Here is a 14,793-nt window from a genome sequence, read left to right as displayed (position 1 = left end):
CTCGGACCCTTCCATCCGCCGCTCCCCTCCTAATTCCCCGCCCGGGCTCAGCCCGCTGGGACGGGGAGGGGGACGGGCTCCGGGGCCGGGAGGGGCCGGGGCCAGGCAGTGACACCTCCCCGGAGCGGTGGCTCCCGACGGGCAGCAACGCACCAAGGAAAGAGAGACCTCGTCCCTCCACACCGCCCCGGTACCAACCAGCCCCTGGAAGGTAAAAGCGAATTAATTTTTATTTACCAAAAAAAGAAAAAAATATATATAAGGTACATGCCGGTGGCCGGTGCTCCTCGGCCCCAGACAAGCGCCGGTAACGGAACCGCCGCGAAGTTACCGGCGCCTCCGCTGCGCCCTCAGCGGTCGGGCGGCCCCGGGCCCGCCGCCCCCTCCCCACAGGCACGGCCCCGCCGGAGCGTCCCGAGCCGCAGTCCCGGCCCCGCCGCACCGCTCCTCCCGGGAAAAGCGGCCCGCCTCGGAGTGAGTTCTCCTCAACTCCGCGCCCCGCGGAGACCCCCTCCTTTTGCCGCGGGGGAATCCACGCTGAAGCGGGACCTCGTTTTTTGCCGGTCCCCAGCGAGGCGCTCCGCCGGCCGGCGGCGGGCACCGGGTCCCTCTAACGGATCCGTGACCCTGCGGGGGTGCCAGAGCCCATCGAGCGGCCGCGTCTCCTCGTGCCCACCGTCCCCACGTCCGTGCTCCCACACACCTACCGCTGCATGGCGTTCGGGGGGCCGGGCCGCTCGCTCGGTGCGCCGCTCGGTCGCGCGCTCGGCGGGCCGGCCGGCGCGGCGCGGGCGGAGGCGGCGGCGGTGCCCCGGCGGCTCTATAAAGGGGCGCGGACGCCCCGTCCGGCGGCGGCGCGGCGGGCGCGGGGGGGCGGCGGCGGCGGCGCGGATTGGCCGCGGCGGGCGGTGACGTGGGCGCGCGGTGCATAAGGCTGCGGCGGCGGCGGCGCCGGGATCATGCAGAGCCCCTGCGCGGCCGGACGGCGGGGCCGCCCCTCTGCCCCGCGCCCTCCGCCCGGCCCGCCCGGCCCGGGCCCTGCGCTCCGCCACCGCCGGGCCATGCCACGCCGCGCCCGCTCGGCGGGGACACGGGCGGCCGCCGCGGGTAGCGATGTGCGGCGGTAGGTAGGACGGACGGACGGACGGACACAGCCGGGCGCAACGGTGCCGCCGAGACGTCGAGGGAGAGAGAGAGAACGAGAGTGAGCGGCGGAGCGAGGAGCGGCGGAGCGTGTCCCCGTCCCCGCGTGTCCCCATCCCCGCGTCAGGACGCGCAGGGCGATGTCGCCGCGGCAGCAGCCACAGCCCGTCTGACCGCCGCCGCCTCTCCATGTCCCGGCTCGTTATTTATTGTTATTATTATTGTTATTATATTTTTTCCTCCTTTGATTTCTCATTGGGAAAAGCACTTTGACTCCTGACTGCTCTACCTCAGACCTTAGAAAAACTCACCACGCTCGCTTTTTGGCGGTTTTATTTTTAATTTTTTTAATTTTTATTTTTCTGAGCGCCGATCTTTATAGCCGTTATTGTTCTATTGTTACTATTATTATTACTATTATTATTATTATTATTATCCGTGTGGTTGGTAGCGGCCGGGATCCTGCGGCTGTGTCGAAGCGCTGGGCAGCGGGGGGTTCTCCTGTGTACCCCTCCTAGGACACTCGAACGAAGATTTTTCTTCTTCCTCCTTTTCTTTTTCTTCTCCTTCACTTCTCCAAGGCTTTTAAAACACACATACACAAAAACAAGAAAAAAAGAGAGAGAAAAAAAACAAAACAAAAAACAAACCTACGCCGGTGTTATCGTCTTTTTGAAAAAAAAAAAAAAAAAAAAAAAAGAGAATTGTTGTTTTTATTTTTTTTTTCTCTGACACCTGGGAAACCGCTGCCCCCCTCAGAACTAACCAAAGACAATGGTTCACTGTGCAGGCTGCAAAAGGCCGATCTTGGACCGGTTTTTGTTGAATGTACTGGACAGGGCTTGGCATGTGAAGTGTGTTCAGTGCTGTGAATGTAAATGCAATTTGACAGAGAAATGCTTTTCGCGAGAAGGCAAGCTTTACTGCAAAAACGACTTCTTTCGGTGAGTACCGGCCTCCGCCTGCCCCCGCCGCTCCTCTCGATTCGTTTTTCACCCCCATTTTTTTCCCCTGTATTTTTGCTGGTTTCCCCCGTTCCCAGCGGGAACCACAAGCGCCTCTTCCCTCCCCGTGACACGCGAACATCTCAAATCGCGGTTGTTTCTCCCGGTGCTCTCGAGGACGGGGGGACGACGGGCGGGGGTCGGGCCCGGGGACGGGCCCATTGATGCCGCCGCTTTCCGCGTCCCCCGGCCGAGCTCGAGTTGCCCAAAGTTCCTTCCAAACTATCGACCGGCGGGGCGGTGCGGGCCGGGGGGAGCACGGGCACCGTCCCGGGGCCCGGTGCTGCAGAGCGGGGTGACCCCGCCGGAGCTTTCCGCGGCCGCGGCGCTGCCCGGGCCGGAGCCCGGCGTTGTTCCCGGTGTCGCCCGGAGGGGAAGGCCCAGTGCGGGCGCTCCGCGGGCTCAGAGCATCCCGACCTCCCGAGCCAGGCCGCCCCGAGGGCAGCGACCCTTCGCCGGTGGATGGACGGATGGATGGATGGAGAGGGAGGCGGGGAGCGACGCTCGCTCGCCGCCGCTCTCCCCGCGCATCCCGGCCGGCTGCGGTGCCGGCATCAATCCCGGACTCGGAGCGGCCGCCGGTGCCGCTGCCCGGCCCGGGCCCGCCGCTGGACACCGGCGCTAAGGGCAAGGACCGGCTCGGGGCCGGGGTAGCCGCGGAGCCCCCGCCGCACACCGGCACAACCCCGGGCCCGGCCCGGCGCAGTGGAGCGCGGCCCCGAGCCCCGCCGCCGCTTCTCTCTGGGCGTGGGGACCGGCACTGCCCCGAGCCCCGCCGGTTCTCCCCGGGAATGGGCCCGGCCCTGCCCCGGTCCCGGTTCCGAGAGCCCCGCGGGGCACAGGAGGCCTCCGGCCCCGCTGTACTCCGGCTCCCCGCTCCGGCCTTGCCCACACCGGCGGCTCCTCCGGCCGGAGCGTGACCGCGGCCGGTACCGAGATACAGAACGTGCAGAATTTCTGCGTGCTGTTTGTTAGAGCATCCTTAGTGTAGGTATCGGGGCGCGGGGACACCCGGACAGCGCAGCCCCGGCGCTCAGCTAACCCAGCACAGCCCCGCGCCCGCTGCCCAGGCCGCATTTGATTTTTATTTTTAAAAGACATAATGTCGGGAAGAGAGAGCGTTCTGCGGGGATGCTGTATTTTATTTAATCCCGTTTTGCATGGGCGAGCAGGGTGTGTGGAGGCCGCGGCTCGGGGCGCGGGGCCCGCGGTCGGTGGGTGCTGCTGAGCCGCTGCCCGGCCTCTCTCCGCAGGTGTTTCGGGACCAAGTGCGCGGGTTGTGCCCAGGGCATCTCCCCCAGCGACCTGGTCCGCAGGGCGCGGAGCAAAGTGTTCCACTTGAACTGTTTTACGTGTATGATGTGTAACAAGCAACTCTCCACCGGCGAGGAGCTCTACATCATAGACGAGAACAAGTTTGTCTGCAAAGAAGATTACCTAAATAACAGCAATACTGCCAAAGAAAACAGCCTGCATTCAGGTGAGGGAGCGCCGGGGCGATGAGGGCGGGGATGAGTTCAGCACCGGCTGCTCCTTGGGATGAGATGCTCCTTTCCTCCTTTCTTCTCCTCTTTCTCCTGTCTTCTCCTTTCTCCTCTCGCTTGTCTGCTTCCTTCTCTCCTCTCCCTTCATTCTCCTATCCCTTTCTTTTCCTCTCCTTCTTTTCTCCTTTTTTTCCCCCCTTCTTCTCTTTCTCTTCTCCCTTCTCTCTCCTCTCCCTTGATCCTACCGCTGCCCGTCCCTCGCGGTCAGTATTTCCCCCCCGGCCGAGTGTGACCCGGTTTGTTCTCCCTCAGCCACCACCGGCAGTGACCCCAGCCTGTCCCCCGACTCTCAAGACCCCTCCCAGGACGACGCCAAGGACTCGGAAAGCGCCAACGTGTCCGACAAGGAGACGGGGAGCAACGAAAACGACGACCAGAACTTGGGGGCCAAGCGGCGGGGACCCCGCACCACCATCAAAGCCAAACAGCTAGAGACTCTGAAAGCCGCCTTCGCGGCCACCCCAAAACCCACCCGGCACATCAGGGAGCAGCTGGCACAGGAGACCGGCCTCAACATGCGGGTCATCCAGGTATGCTGCCTCGGGGCACCGGGCACGGCTCCGGGGGATGCGGGGGCAAGAAGGGGCCGGTGCCCGGTACCCTCCGCACTGCGGGGCCCTGGAAGCCCCTCCGGCCTTTGAAATCGTTATTCCCGAGGCATCCCGGCAGCTTCCGATGCTTCCCGGTGCTTCCCCCAGCCCCGGCCGGTCGGCGGGGACAGAGCCGCGGGTTTATGCGCAAAAGTCCTAAAGAAGCTGCAAATAGTATCGAAATTAATAACCAGAAATGTGAGGGGTTAATGAGTAAATAAGAATGACAACGCGCTGGAATTATTAAAAGGTTTATAAACCCGCAGCGCTGGGGTAATGGGGGGTTAAAGGACCATTAAAGACGAGGTTAGATTGGAGAAGCTCAGTGTGAGGGTAATTAGCAGTAATCTTGTCAGGGTAATAAGAATTAACTCAATCATTCTTGACCTGCAGCCGGCGGGGAGCGGGGCCGCCGTCACGCGTGGGTTCGGTCGCGTTTGGAACGCGAAGGAGCGCGGCTCGGGGCGCACCGGGCCGGAGAGACCGGGAAAGGGGAAAAGCGCAGCCCCGGGACGGGGATGGAGATGGGATGGAGGGGAAGGGGGCGGCGGGGGGGCGGCGGCGGCGCGTCCCGGGCTCCCGTGAGCGGCACCCGCGGCTCCCGTGACCGGCGCCTCTCCCGCCGCCCCGCCAGGTCTGGTTCCAGAACCGGCGCTCCAAGGAGCGGCGGATGAAGCAGCTGAGCGCGCTGGGCGCCCGGCGACACGCGTTCTTCCGCAGCCCGCGCAGGATGCGGCCGCTCGTGGACCGGCTGGAGCCCGGCGAGCTCATCCCCAACGGGCCCTTCTCCTTCTACGGAGGTGGGTACCGCACCCCCCCCGCGCCCCCTCGCTCCGTGCCGGGATGCGGGGACACCCGCGGGGCCGCGCCGGGCTCCTGGCTCGGCTCCGGGCGCCTCTGGCCGCCGTCCCGGGGCCGTCCCGCCCGGTTCCCCGCCGCGCATCGTGGGGCTCCCCGCACCCCGGGGCCGGCGGGATCCCGGCGTTCTCCCGCTGTTCCCCCGGTGCTTTCGGCAGTGCCGGTTTGTGTCGATGCCCCCGCTGCTCTGCGGGAAGGCGGTCCCGGGGCTGCCGGAGCCCGGCCGGCCCGGTCACACGTTTCCCCCTCGGGTTCGTGGGTGACACCCCGAGCCCCCGCCGCAGCCGCGCCGCCCTGGGAGCGCTCCCGTGTCGTCCCCACTCGGGTACCTGCCCGCATGTTACCTTCCCTCTGTCTTTCCTTGTCCACCAGATTATCAGAGCGAGTATTACGGCCCTGGAAGCAATTACGATTTCTTCCCGCAAGGACCGCCTTCGTCTCAAGCGCAGACCCCCGTGGATCTCCCGTTCGTGCCCTCCTCGGGGCCGTCAGGGACCCCGCTGGGGGCCATGGACCACCCCCTGCCCGGACATCACCCCTCGAGTGAGGCTCAGCGCTTCACTGACATCATGTCGCACCCCCCGGGAGACTCGCCCAGCCCCGAACCCAACCTGCCCGGGTCCTTGCACTCCATGTCCGCAGAAGTTTTTGGCCCCAGCCCCCCATTTTCGTCGATATCCGTCAACGGTGGTGCTAACTACGGCAATCACTTGTCCCACCCTCCAGAGATGAACGAAGCAGCTGTGTGGTAGCTTTAAAACAAACTGGGTCTAAGTAAGTGATGATCATCTAGTCTGCTTATTGTTATGGTGTACAGAAATGAAATAATATAACATCTCTCCCGCCCTAAGACAATATTACCTTGGGAACGAACTGAATCCAATCGCTCCAAGGCAAGCTTTGCTCTAGACCAGGACAATCTCCATGTTATGGTTGTATCAAACAAGCGAGGGGACTTTTTTGTACCATTGACAAAGAAACTGGGGAAGCTGTACAGTAAAAGTGCTGCCATTCCGTAGGATGGCGTAAGTTTGATTACCCTGTTGGATGTCATCCTAAGAGCCACAATCCTTAGAAACTTCTCGTTAAAAAAAAAAAAAAAATTAAAAAATAATTGAATGAAGGAAAGGTCAAAGAAAAGGGGAAAAAAAGCTTCAAGAACTCTCTATAGCGTTCCCGGTTAAGGATGGTTCTGGCATTATGAATCTGTTTGTTCATTTTTGTCTCTCAGAAAGTTCGACAACAAGAAACTCTTTTTAGCTTCAGCCATTTCAGCCTGCTGGCGATCAGGTGGGACAACTTTTCCTTTTTCCTTTCTTTTTTTCTTTTCTCTTTTGTTTCGGTTGTTTTGTTGTGGCTGTTTTGTTGTTTTTTTTTTTTTTCCAAAAATAGCAAATACTAAATGTTAAGCCCTCAGCACCAACTCTTCTACCTTCACAAAGCTACACGTACAAAACCTCCTCATCATAGCAAAGGTCACCACCCAGACCTCTAACGAAAATGACTTGAAAAAAACAAACAAACAAACAAAAAGTATTCTACCTTCACAGAGAGAGAAAAGCTAAACAAAAAGACTCTATTGAACTAAAAACAGTCAACTGTTTACGTCTAATGTTAAATTCAGGAGCTCAATGTTTTACTAATAAATCCTGTTTTAGAAAAACCTCTTGTTCAAAAGCAAAAGATTTTGAGCAGCCAACCAAAATAGTTCATTTTCTTTTCTGTAGATGTTCTAACAGATTGCAGGGCTTGTGGTTCACTGTGCTAGTTTGTAAAAGGTGTTGTTTACAGAAGGCAAAGAAAAAAAAACCCACAAAACCCAGACAGTTGCCAAATAAAGTAAATATATAGCACAAATACTGTAAGGTGCTTTGCACCAGCAACCCGAGAAGGTGTTTAAAAAGTGTTACAAGGTTAAAAAAAAAAAAAAGACAAACAAACATCTTTGCTAATTTTTAGTCCTGTTGAACATTCATGGAATTGTTAATATGACTTATATAGACCCACACAAGTTTTATTTTTGTGTCTTTAAAATAAAAGTCCAAAATATTTAAATTTTATGGTCAAATATGCAGTCAACAGCTGCTACTTTTTTCTTTATATATTAAATTTCTCATATGTCTTTTATTGTTCTAATGAACCTAAGCTTGTGTGACCTCCAGTGCATATTAGACCATTCACTGTATGAAAGAAAACATGTTGGATAAAATTTGTGCGTTTTTAATAAAATTAGAAAATCTGATGTTTAGATAACTTGTGTTTCATTTGATGTTTTAAGCAGTTTTTGGAAATTGATTCTCTTGAGTAAAATAGCCCTGAGAAAGAATGATCCACTTTGCTGCTAATCCTGGGGAGCTCTTTTGCTCTGGTAGAATTCTAAGCCCTAGTGTTGATGCAGACAGCGGCCAGAGGCAGCTCCAGCCTTTCTTTCCATCTCCAGGCTCAGTTGTTGAAGTCCAAATACCCTGTTCCGCCATGCTTTAAATTTTAAAATTCAGAAATAATCAAATAATTCAATATCTTTAGTTATTTGTGGTCTGTGTTAAGAAAAAACATTTGAAATGCTGATTTTATGCGTAAACAAAAATGTGTTGTAAATGTAAAATGCTCGCAAGGATATGGTTTGCAGTTGATCCCGTTTTAGTTTATTCTCCAAAGGCAATTTTCCTTTTTTTTTTTTCTAATTGGATGGTTTGGACACAGCATAACCTCAATGTCCTGAAAGTAATTTGAATCCTTTTTTCTTAGAGCTGAGGCAAAGTCAATGGTTTGGCGGCGTTTGGTCGTTCTGAAGTTCTCTAAAGGGCAGCGGGGGAGAATATTTTGCTTTGCACTCGATACAGCCTCATTCTCTCGGAGAAAAATGAAACAAAAAAATCCTGGAGCCCTGTGAAATGCCAGATTTCACGTTTTAATTATCAATCATGGCAGAATCCTGAATATTCAGTTCTTCAAAAGCAAAAGCCTCGCTGATTCCGAGAGGACTTTGACCTGTGTTAGAGGCAAAGAGTCAGGTTCGGTTCTGGAAAGTCTCTGCTTTAAATGTGTTCCACCTGCTGGGTTAATGGAATGGGACGAGCTGTAATTGCATCTCTCCCTTCCTCTCTCAACTCACCGTGGCTTGGGCTGGCTTCTCTTTCATTTGATGGAGACACAGGATTTTATGCTAAACCCCAGACTTCCACATTCCCAGTGACTCCATTATTTCTCTCTTTGGACTGGGGGTGGGAAAAGAACCAACTCCAAATGCTTTAAAGTTGTATAGTTTGTGATTTTCAATGGTGATTTTTGATTTTGTTCACTACCTAATTTCTATGCCCAGCAGAGGGGCCACCTAGATGAAGCAATAGTTCACTTTAAACACAAAATGTCTTATATAATAACAATATAAAGATAAAAACTATCTGCAAGGGGTCTGTTAGTGTTTCTAAAAAATAATTCATGCTTTATTAAATACAGGGGAGACTTCTTAAACTCCTGGACTCCGTGTCTAACTCATTTATTTGCCTTTTGTGCTATTGCCATGTTTTGTTGCTCTGGTTTGCATTTATATAAGTGGAGGAACGGGTGATTTATTTATTCCAAACTTCTACTTATCTGGGAAAGATAAATACTGCTGTTTGTGCTGCTGGGCTGGGCTGCTGCTTTATTGTTGAATCAGTGATTTTAAATGAGGATTTCACCAAATAGGTTTGTTTTGCAGGAAATTTTGGGGGGTTTATTTCTTTCATTTTCTCTTTCTTTCTTTCTTTCTTTCTTTCGTTCTTTCTTTTGTTCTTTCTTTCTTTCTCTCTCTTTCTCTCTCTTTCTCTCTTTCTCTCTTTCTCTCTTTCTCTCTTTCTCTCTTTCTCTCTTTCTCTCTTTCTCTCTTTCTCTCTTTCTCTCTTTCTCTCTTTTTCTCTCTTTCTCTCTTTTTCTCTCTTTCTCTCTTTCTCTCTTTCTCTCTTTTTCTCTCTTTCTCTCTTTTTCTCTCTTTCTCTCTTTCTCTCTCTTTCTTTCTCTCTTTCTTCCTTTCTTTCTTCCTTTCTTTTAGTAACGAGCTCCTTGTACCGTTTATTCTGTGTTCATTTAGGCAGCTACACGGCTCGGTTTAGGCCAGTGTCAGGCTCGGTTTAGGCCATTGTTAGGCTCAGCTTAGGCCAGTGTTAGGCTCAGTTCAGGTTATAAAAAGGAGAGTTTGTCTTTTTGTGATGCTCCCATCCCTTCCTTGGGGCTTTGCCCGGTTTGGGGGAGCACAGGAGCCGTTCCCATGGCTGAGGCCGAGCGCGTCCTTCGCTCTGGAGGCCCCAGCCCTGTGGAGATTGGAATTCTGTGCTCCTCAGAGCGAGCTCGGTGCGTCTGAAGCCCCTAATCCAGCAACAATTGCGCAGTCAAAACTCCTTTTGAAAGCATTGTCACGTTGGGTTCTTGTAAGTCCTTGTTTACAAGAGCATTTCCATTGACTCCGGCGGCGTTCCCGGTGAATGGACGGATGGATGGATGGATGGAGGCTGGGGAAGAAGGGCTGGGAGGAATCCCGGGACCCTGGGCTGGCTCTGGCAGGAGCGCGTTCATTCTCTGAGGCCGAGGCCGAGCAGCGCCTGGCTCTGTGTCCGTGCAAGGCCTCCCCACGAGCCTTTTGGGAAGTAACTGCTCTCTTTTGATCTCTCCTGCCTTTCCTGCTGCTCTTTCCGTGACCACGGTGCCGTGTCCCAGCAGAGGGGACCCGGGCGATGTCCCTGCCCAGGCCTGGCTGCTCTCCTGGCTCAGCACGGCTGGGAATGCTCAGCCCTGGAAGGTGCCAGGCTGAAGATCTGTGCACAGCCACGAGTCACACCTGCACCAGCCCCTCGGAAAAGGGTTCCAGGCACATCCTGTGAGTATTACCCGCGCTGAGCTGCTCTGTGGGAAGGGGATTTGTGCAGGTTGATCAAAGTGTCTGTAAAATGCCGTGAGTTTCCAGCAGCCAAACTCCCGCTTTTGGCCCAAACCACCCCACGCTGTCCCCACCGAGGCTCCTCTCTGCCCATTCCCTCCCTTCCCAGGCCCTGCTGGGATCTGTTTGCTCCGGCCTTTGCTTGGGGATGGAAAGGGATTTGGGAAGGTCTGTATCCCAGGAGTAAGGATGGACTTAAATGATGATTTGTAGAGCAATGATGTGTGATATTTTAATGCCTGCACACTGGTGCTGAGCCATGGGTACAGGATACAAATGGATAAATAAATATAATTTTAAAATATCAGTGGTGATTTCCATACTTTTGCCATCCTAGGAAGTGGCAGATATTGCAGTGTTCTCTCAGGAATGGTTCCTTTTGCCATAGGTTGGATTTTCTATCTGGAATAACTGTGTTGTCTTTAAGCTTTGCATGCTCTTACAATACGAAATAGAAGAATTTGCGATCTCCCTTTCTGTTCCTACCCCTAATAGAAAAATTCACATTTACTAAGTTTATCTATTGATACATATCCTTCTGTGCTGGTGAGCTGGGAACAAGGAACTGTGATGCTGGAGCAGGTTTTGGAAGGTCCTTTCTTTGTGTCTGCCACGACACTGGGCTGCTCAGCATTCCTCATGCCAACAAAACACCCAGGAAGTTTAAATGAATTTAGTGGGTCCATTAAAATATATTTTGGTTACAAATCCTTGTGGGATGTGTTTATTTGCCCATAGTACTCATGGTGGTTTAGCTACAGAGCATGGGCTCGTGCTTGGAAAGCCGAGTTTGCTGTGGCCTGGAGAGCTGTACACTCAGGAAATGCAGAATTGTAATGCAGGAATTGGAGAGGAAATGTGGCCTTGTGGTGAGGTGGCCTCCAGATTCCTAAATCCTTGTCCCTGGGGTTGCTGGAAATGCAGTTGTGGGATGTTCTTGGGGTGCTCTTAGGGTGTCCCTGCAGGGCTGTTCCCCTTGGCACACGGGATCACTGTTGGGGATGCAGTTGTTGTTTTTGTTGGCATCTCATGGGTTTGTTCTGGGAGCATCCCCTGGTGACACTGCTGGGACAAGGGGCTGACCGGGCTCTCTTACACCTCCTGCTCCAGGATGTCACCAAACTCAGGGGCAGCTCTGCCTTGTGCCATTTGGGCACTGTTCACAGTTCAGAAATTTTAAGAATTAGGGACATTTTTCCTGCTTGGTTCTACTACAGTCTCCCTTCCTGAGGAATCTGACCCTGCACAGAGGCTGCTGGCACCCCACATGGTTTGGGAGGAAATCCTTGGCTCTGCTCAGCCAGGAGCCCAGGGCTGCAGGGCAGGGCTGGCCTGGGTCTGCCACAAACTCCCTGGCCAGTGTTGGAATTGTCACACAGCACAGACTGGAACCTGGGCTGGAAAACACCCCCTGGCTTCCTCAGACCCGGAGTGAGAGGCATTCCCAGGGGCTGTGAGGGATTTCTGGGAGTGAAGGCCCTGGGAGAGGCTGCCTTGCACACTTCCCTTGTGCCTGTCTCTGTGTTGGCATGGCTGTGCACAGGAGAGCACGCGTGTGGTTTCCTTGAAAATCAGACATTTTGCTCCTTCTAAAACCAGTTTTTGTCTAGTTTTTAAATTGCCTTTGGGTGGCCTTTAAAATTCTTATCTGCTGGAAGCATCTTTAGGCTGTGCATCTCTTCAGACACACTCTGTTCCTTCTATTTTTCAACGTAGGAAGCATTAAAGGTTGATAAAATCTTTAAAACAATTGTGTTTTTTGAATGAGGGCTGGGTTAGGAACAGCAGAAGTACTCAAGTAAATAAAAGCACAGAAGAAAAATACTAATAAATATTTATAAGGAGAGTTTTTTATGTACATAATCTAAATTTTATGTAATTTGTTTCAGTGGATGGGGTTTGTGTGTGCTCTTTTCTGCTTCCCTCCAGTTTTTTCACTTCTTTTTTCTCTCCTTTTCATGGATAAATTGTGCTGCTGATTTAAAAAGAAAATTTTAACTGAACTGGCATGACTGAAATGGAAAAGGTCAGTTTGGAAAAGGACATTTGCTCGCCCAAGCGTTGGCAAGATTAGCCCCAGCTCGTGGCTATTTTTGGCCAGCACGAGGCCCTCTCTATGTGGGTCAAATTTTGCTGTTGATGAAGCAACTCAATTAAATTCAGCAGAGGTGACTCCAGGGCAGGTAATTCCCGTGGATCTGGCTGGGAATCCCGCTGGAATGGGTGTCTGTGGGGCCGTGGACGGGCTGGGAGTCCCTCGCTGGTGATGCCCGAGAGGCTCCGCGTTTCCACCAGCACCCTTCATTGCTGTGCTTGGCTGAAGGGACGGCTCTGAGAGATGGATTCACATTAATGACCTGTAATTGTACACACACAGGAGGATGACACGGTCCTTCCCTGCCAAAGCTTCCATCCAATCTGACAACTCCCCAAAAGCTGACGAGCTCCACAGATACAGCAGCGAAAGACGCTGAGTGGGAGAGATTGGAAGCCCTTTTCACAGCCCAGCCTGTTCCATGTTCCCTTGTTTATCTGCTCTGGTTTAGGGGCTTTACTCTCATTTTAGCAAACAGGCATGCAAATCAAAAAAGTAAAATTAAGAGGGAAAATGCCAAAGAAATGATGTCAGCGAGGCTGATGGAGTTCCTAAACAGGCCGAGGGTTTCTCTGAACCGACCACAAGGCAGGAAAAGCCTTTCATGAGCACCTTAAATGAAAATGTATCGATACCTTTTTTGTACCAATATTCCCCCGCTCGATTCTGAGTCCCAGGCACAGTGGCATGGTTGGAGGGCATGTGAACCAGAAATTAAAACCCAGCCCTGGAGTCTGATTTAATTATCCTGCTAAGTGAAAGGCAGAAGAGAGAGAATAAACAGCAGCAAAGGCGACTCTGTGGGTGAAATATTTTAACAATCCCTGACTTTCACAGGCTGCAGTTGCTGTTTGATGTGGCTTTGTATTGACTGCATCTCCTCCTGAAAAATTGTGAATTAACAGGTCCTGTGGCTGTGGGAGTGAGGTTGGGGTGACCCAGTGGTGTGGGGTCCCCCCACATCTGAGCACTGTTTTTGTTTTGCATGGGTGTAAGTGATGGATGTGGGACACGAGAGGGACAGGTGAGCTCTGCCAGGACCCCTCGAGTTTACAGCTGCATGGACGTGGATTTTAATGCATTGCTGGATTTGAGATTTATATGGAGCAATTGTCCCATTAGTCTCAGTGGGTGAAATCCTGATCTCGGTGGCCCGAGTGTCAGAAACGCCGTGACTTCAAGGAGCTCATTTTTTACTCCAAAGGACTAATGCAACTCACTGTGTATTTTCTATTAATTCTACTGGGTATGTTTTATTTAACCATCACTAAAAGCCTCTCTCCCTTCATTAACAGGGCAATTCATTATTTGTGAGGGTAGAGAACATCCCTTTTTCACTCTAAGAGTGCAGAGGTTTGAAAATGTAATTATGCAGGGGAGTCTTGGCACCAGTTCTTTGGTTGTGTGAGTGGTTAGTTACTCATAAGTAACTGCACAGGTAAGCACTCATTCCTGCTACTTAATTTTCCACGGATTTATTTCTCCAGGCTCCTCCCTTTGTTTATGGTGACATCTGGGAACAAAATACCAACAGACTCAAAGGGGAAAAAAGAGAAAACCTAGAAGCAAAGCCAGGAAAGACACACTGTGCATGCCTCCTGGTTTATAAGTTTCCTAGTTTTTCAAACCATGTTTTAGTAAATAAAGAAATGAATTAATTTTTTTAAAAAACAGTGTTTAATTTCTCATTGCTGGAGCAGAGGCAAACCCCCATCACCGAATGTGCAGAGCATCAGAGCCATCCATCCTGCCGTGATAAAATAAACTACAGAACTGAGTTGGATTTTATGCCGTTGTGTATTTTAAGGTTTTGGGGCTTTTTGCTGCGAAAATGTGCGTTTTCAGTAAATATTGGGTTTTACATCAATCCAGCGGTGTGTTGTCACCAAGGTGCCCAATGTCACCTGGGTTCACGGGGAGGGTCGCAGCGGGTTGAGAAGGGGAGGGCGATGTTTGGGTTTCCAGCCGCCTCCCTCTGGGTGCCTGCCGGGTTTCTCCAGCCCGGGCTGGAGGCGATGGGAATTCCTGATATTCCTCTGCCCTCTGTAGGAGAAGCGCCCGCATGAGCCGTGCTGAGGGACGGCACCGCGCTCCCAGCACAAATCGCCTCCCGCTCGTGTTCGTGGCATTTCAAGGCACGTCGGGGACAGGGAGGGCAAGAAGGGGACGAGCATCAGCCTGCTCAGGCTCACAGGGCGCCGCTGGAACCTTCGCAGGTGAAATCCCAACGCCGGTTGTGGAAAGCCCAAATGCGGGAGCCCAGGCTGATCCCTGCTCGTTGTGGGGTCTGGAGCTCAGACCTACATCTGCAACTCGCATTGGAGAGGCCGAGTGGGGCCCCTGCTCCCTTGTAACAAAATCTGCGCCAACCTCGACCGCTCTTCCCCAGTTCCAGGCAATTCCTTGAGTGGTGGGGCCACCTCAGTCCGGAAAGGGGCCGGGAGGGGCGGTCAGGGGGCAAACCCGGAGCGCCGGTCCCTGGGTCACGCCTGCATCGCTTGGCGCTGCTCCTCGGCCAGAGTTGGAGCCCAGGAGCAGAAATTCCTGGATCCTCCGTGGCTGGTGTAACTCTGGTGTAACTCTGGAGTAAGGATCCGTCTGTGAGCAAGGACTGAGCTGAGAAGCCAGCTCTGGGATCTCTCTG

General features: G+C 52.9%; 1 protein-coding gene across 1 annotated transcript; it reads left to right on the top strand.

Moving 5' to 3' along the window:
• The first annotated feature begins 1,803 nt into the window (after positions 1-1,803).
• LHX1 (LIM homeobox 1) lies at positions 1,804-7,392 on the top strand. The gene is made up of 5 exons (XM_032130290.1): positions 1,804-2,087; positions 3,401-3,627; positions 3,944-4,221; positions 4,916-5,081; positions 5,512-7,392. Exons 1-5 carry the CDS (start codon positions 1,918-1,920, stop codon positions 5,889-5,891), a joined length of 1,221 nt encoding a protein of 406 aa, XP_031986181.1. The 5' UTR covers positions 1,804-1,917; the 3' UTR covers positions 5,892-7,392.
• Positions 7,393-14,793: the final 7,401 nt, after the last annotated feature.

Source organism: Corvus moneduloides, chromosome 20, assembly GCF_009650955.1.
Source record: "Corvus moneduloides isolate bCorMon1 chromosome 20, bCorMon1.pri, whole genome shotgun sequence".
NCBI lineage: Eukaryota > Metazoa > Chordata > Aves > Passeriformes > Corvidae > Corvus > Corvus moneduloides.
This window is presented reverse-complemented; position numbering and strand designations above follow the sequence as displayed.

Coding starts and splice junctions, on each gene's coding strand:
- LHX1 (XM_032130290.1), top strand. CDS start 1,918: ATGGTTCACTGTGCAGGCTGCAAAAGGCCGATCTTGGACCGGTTTTTG. Junction 4,222..4,915: donor TCAACATGCGGGTCATCCAG/GTATGCTGCCTC, acceptor CCGCCCCGCCAG/GTCTGGTTCCAGAACCGGCG. Junction 5,082..5,511: donor GCCCTTCTCCTTCTACGGAG/GTGGGTACCGCA, acceptor CTTGTCCACCAG/ATTATCAGAGCGAGTATTAC.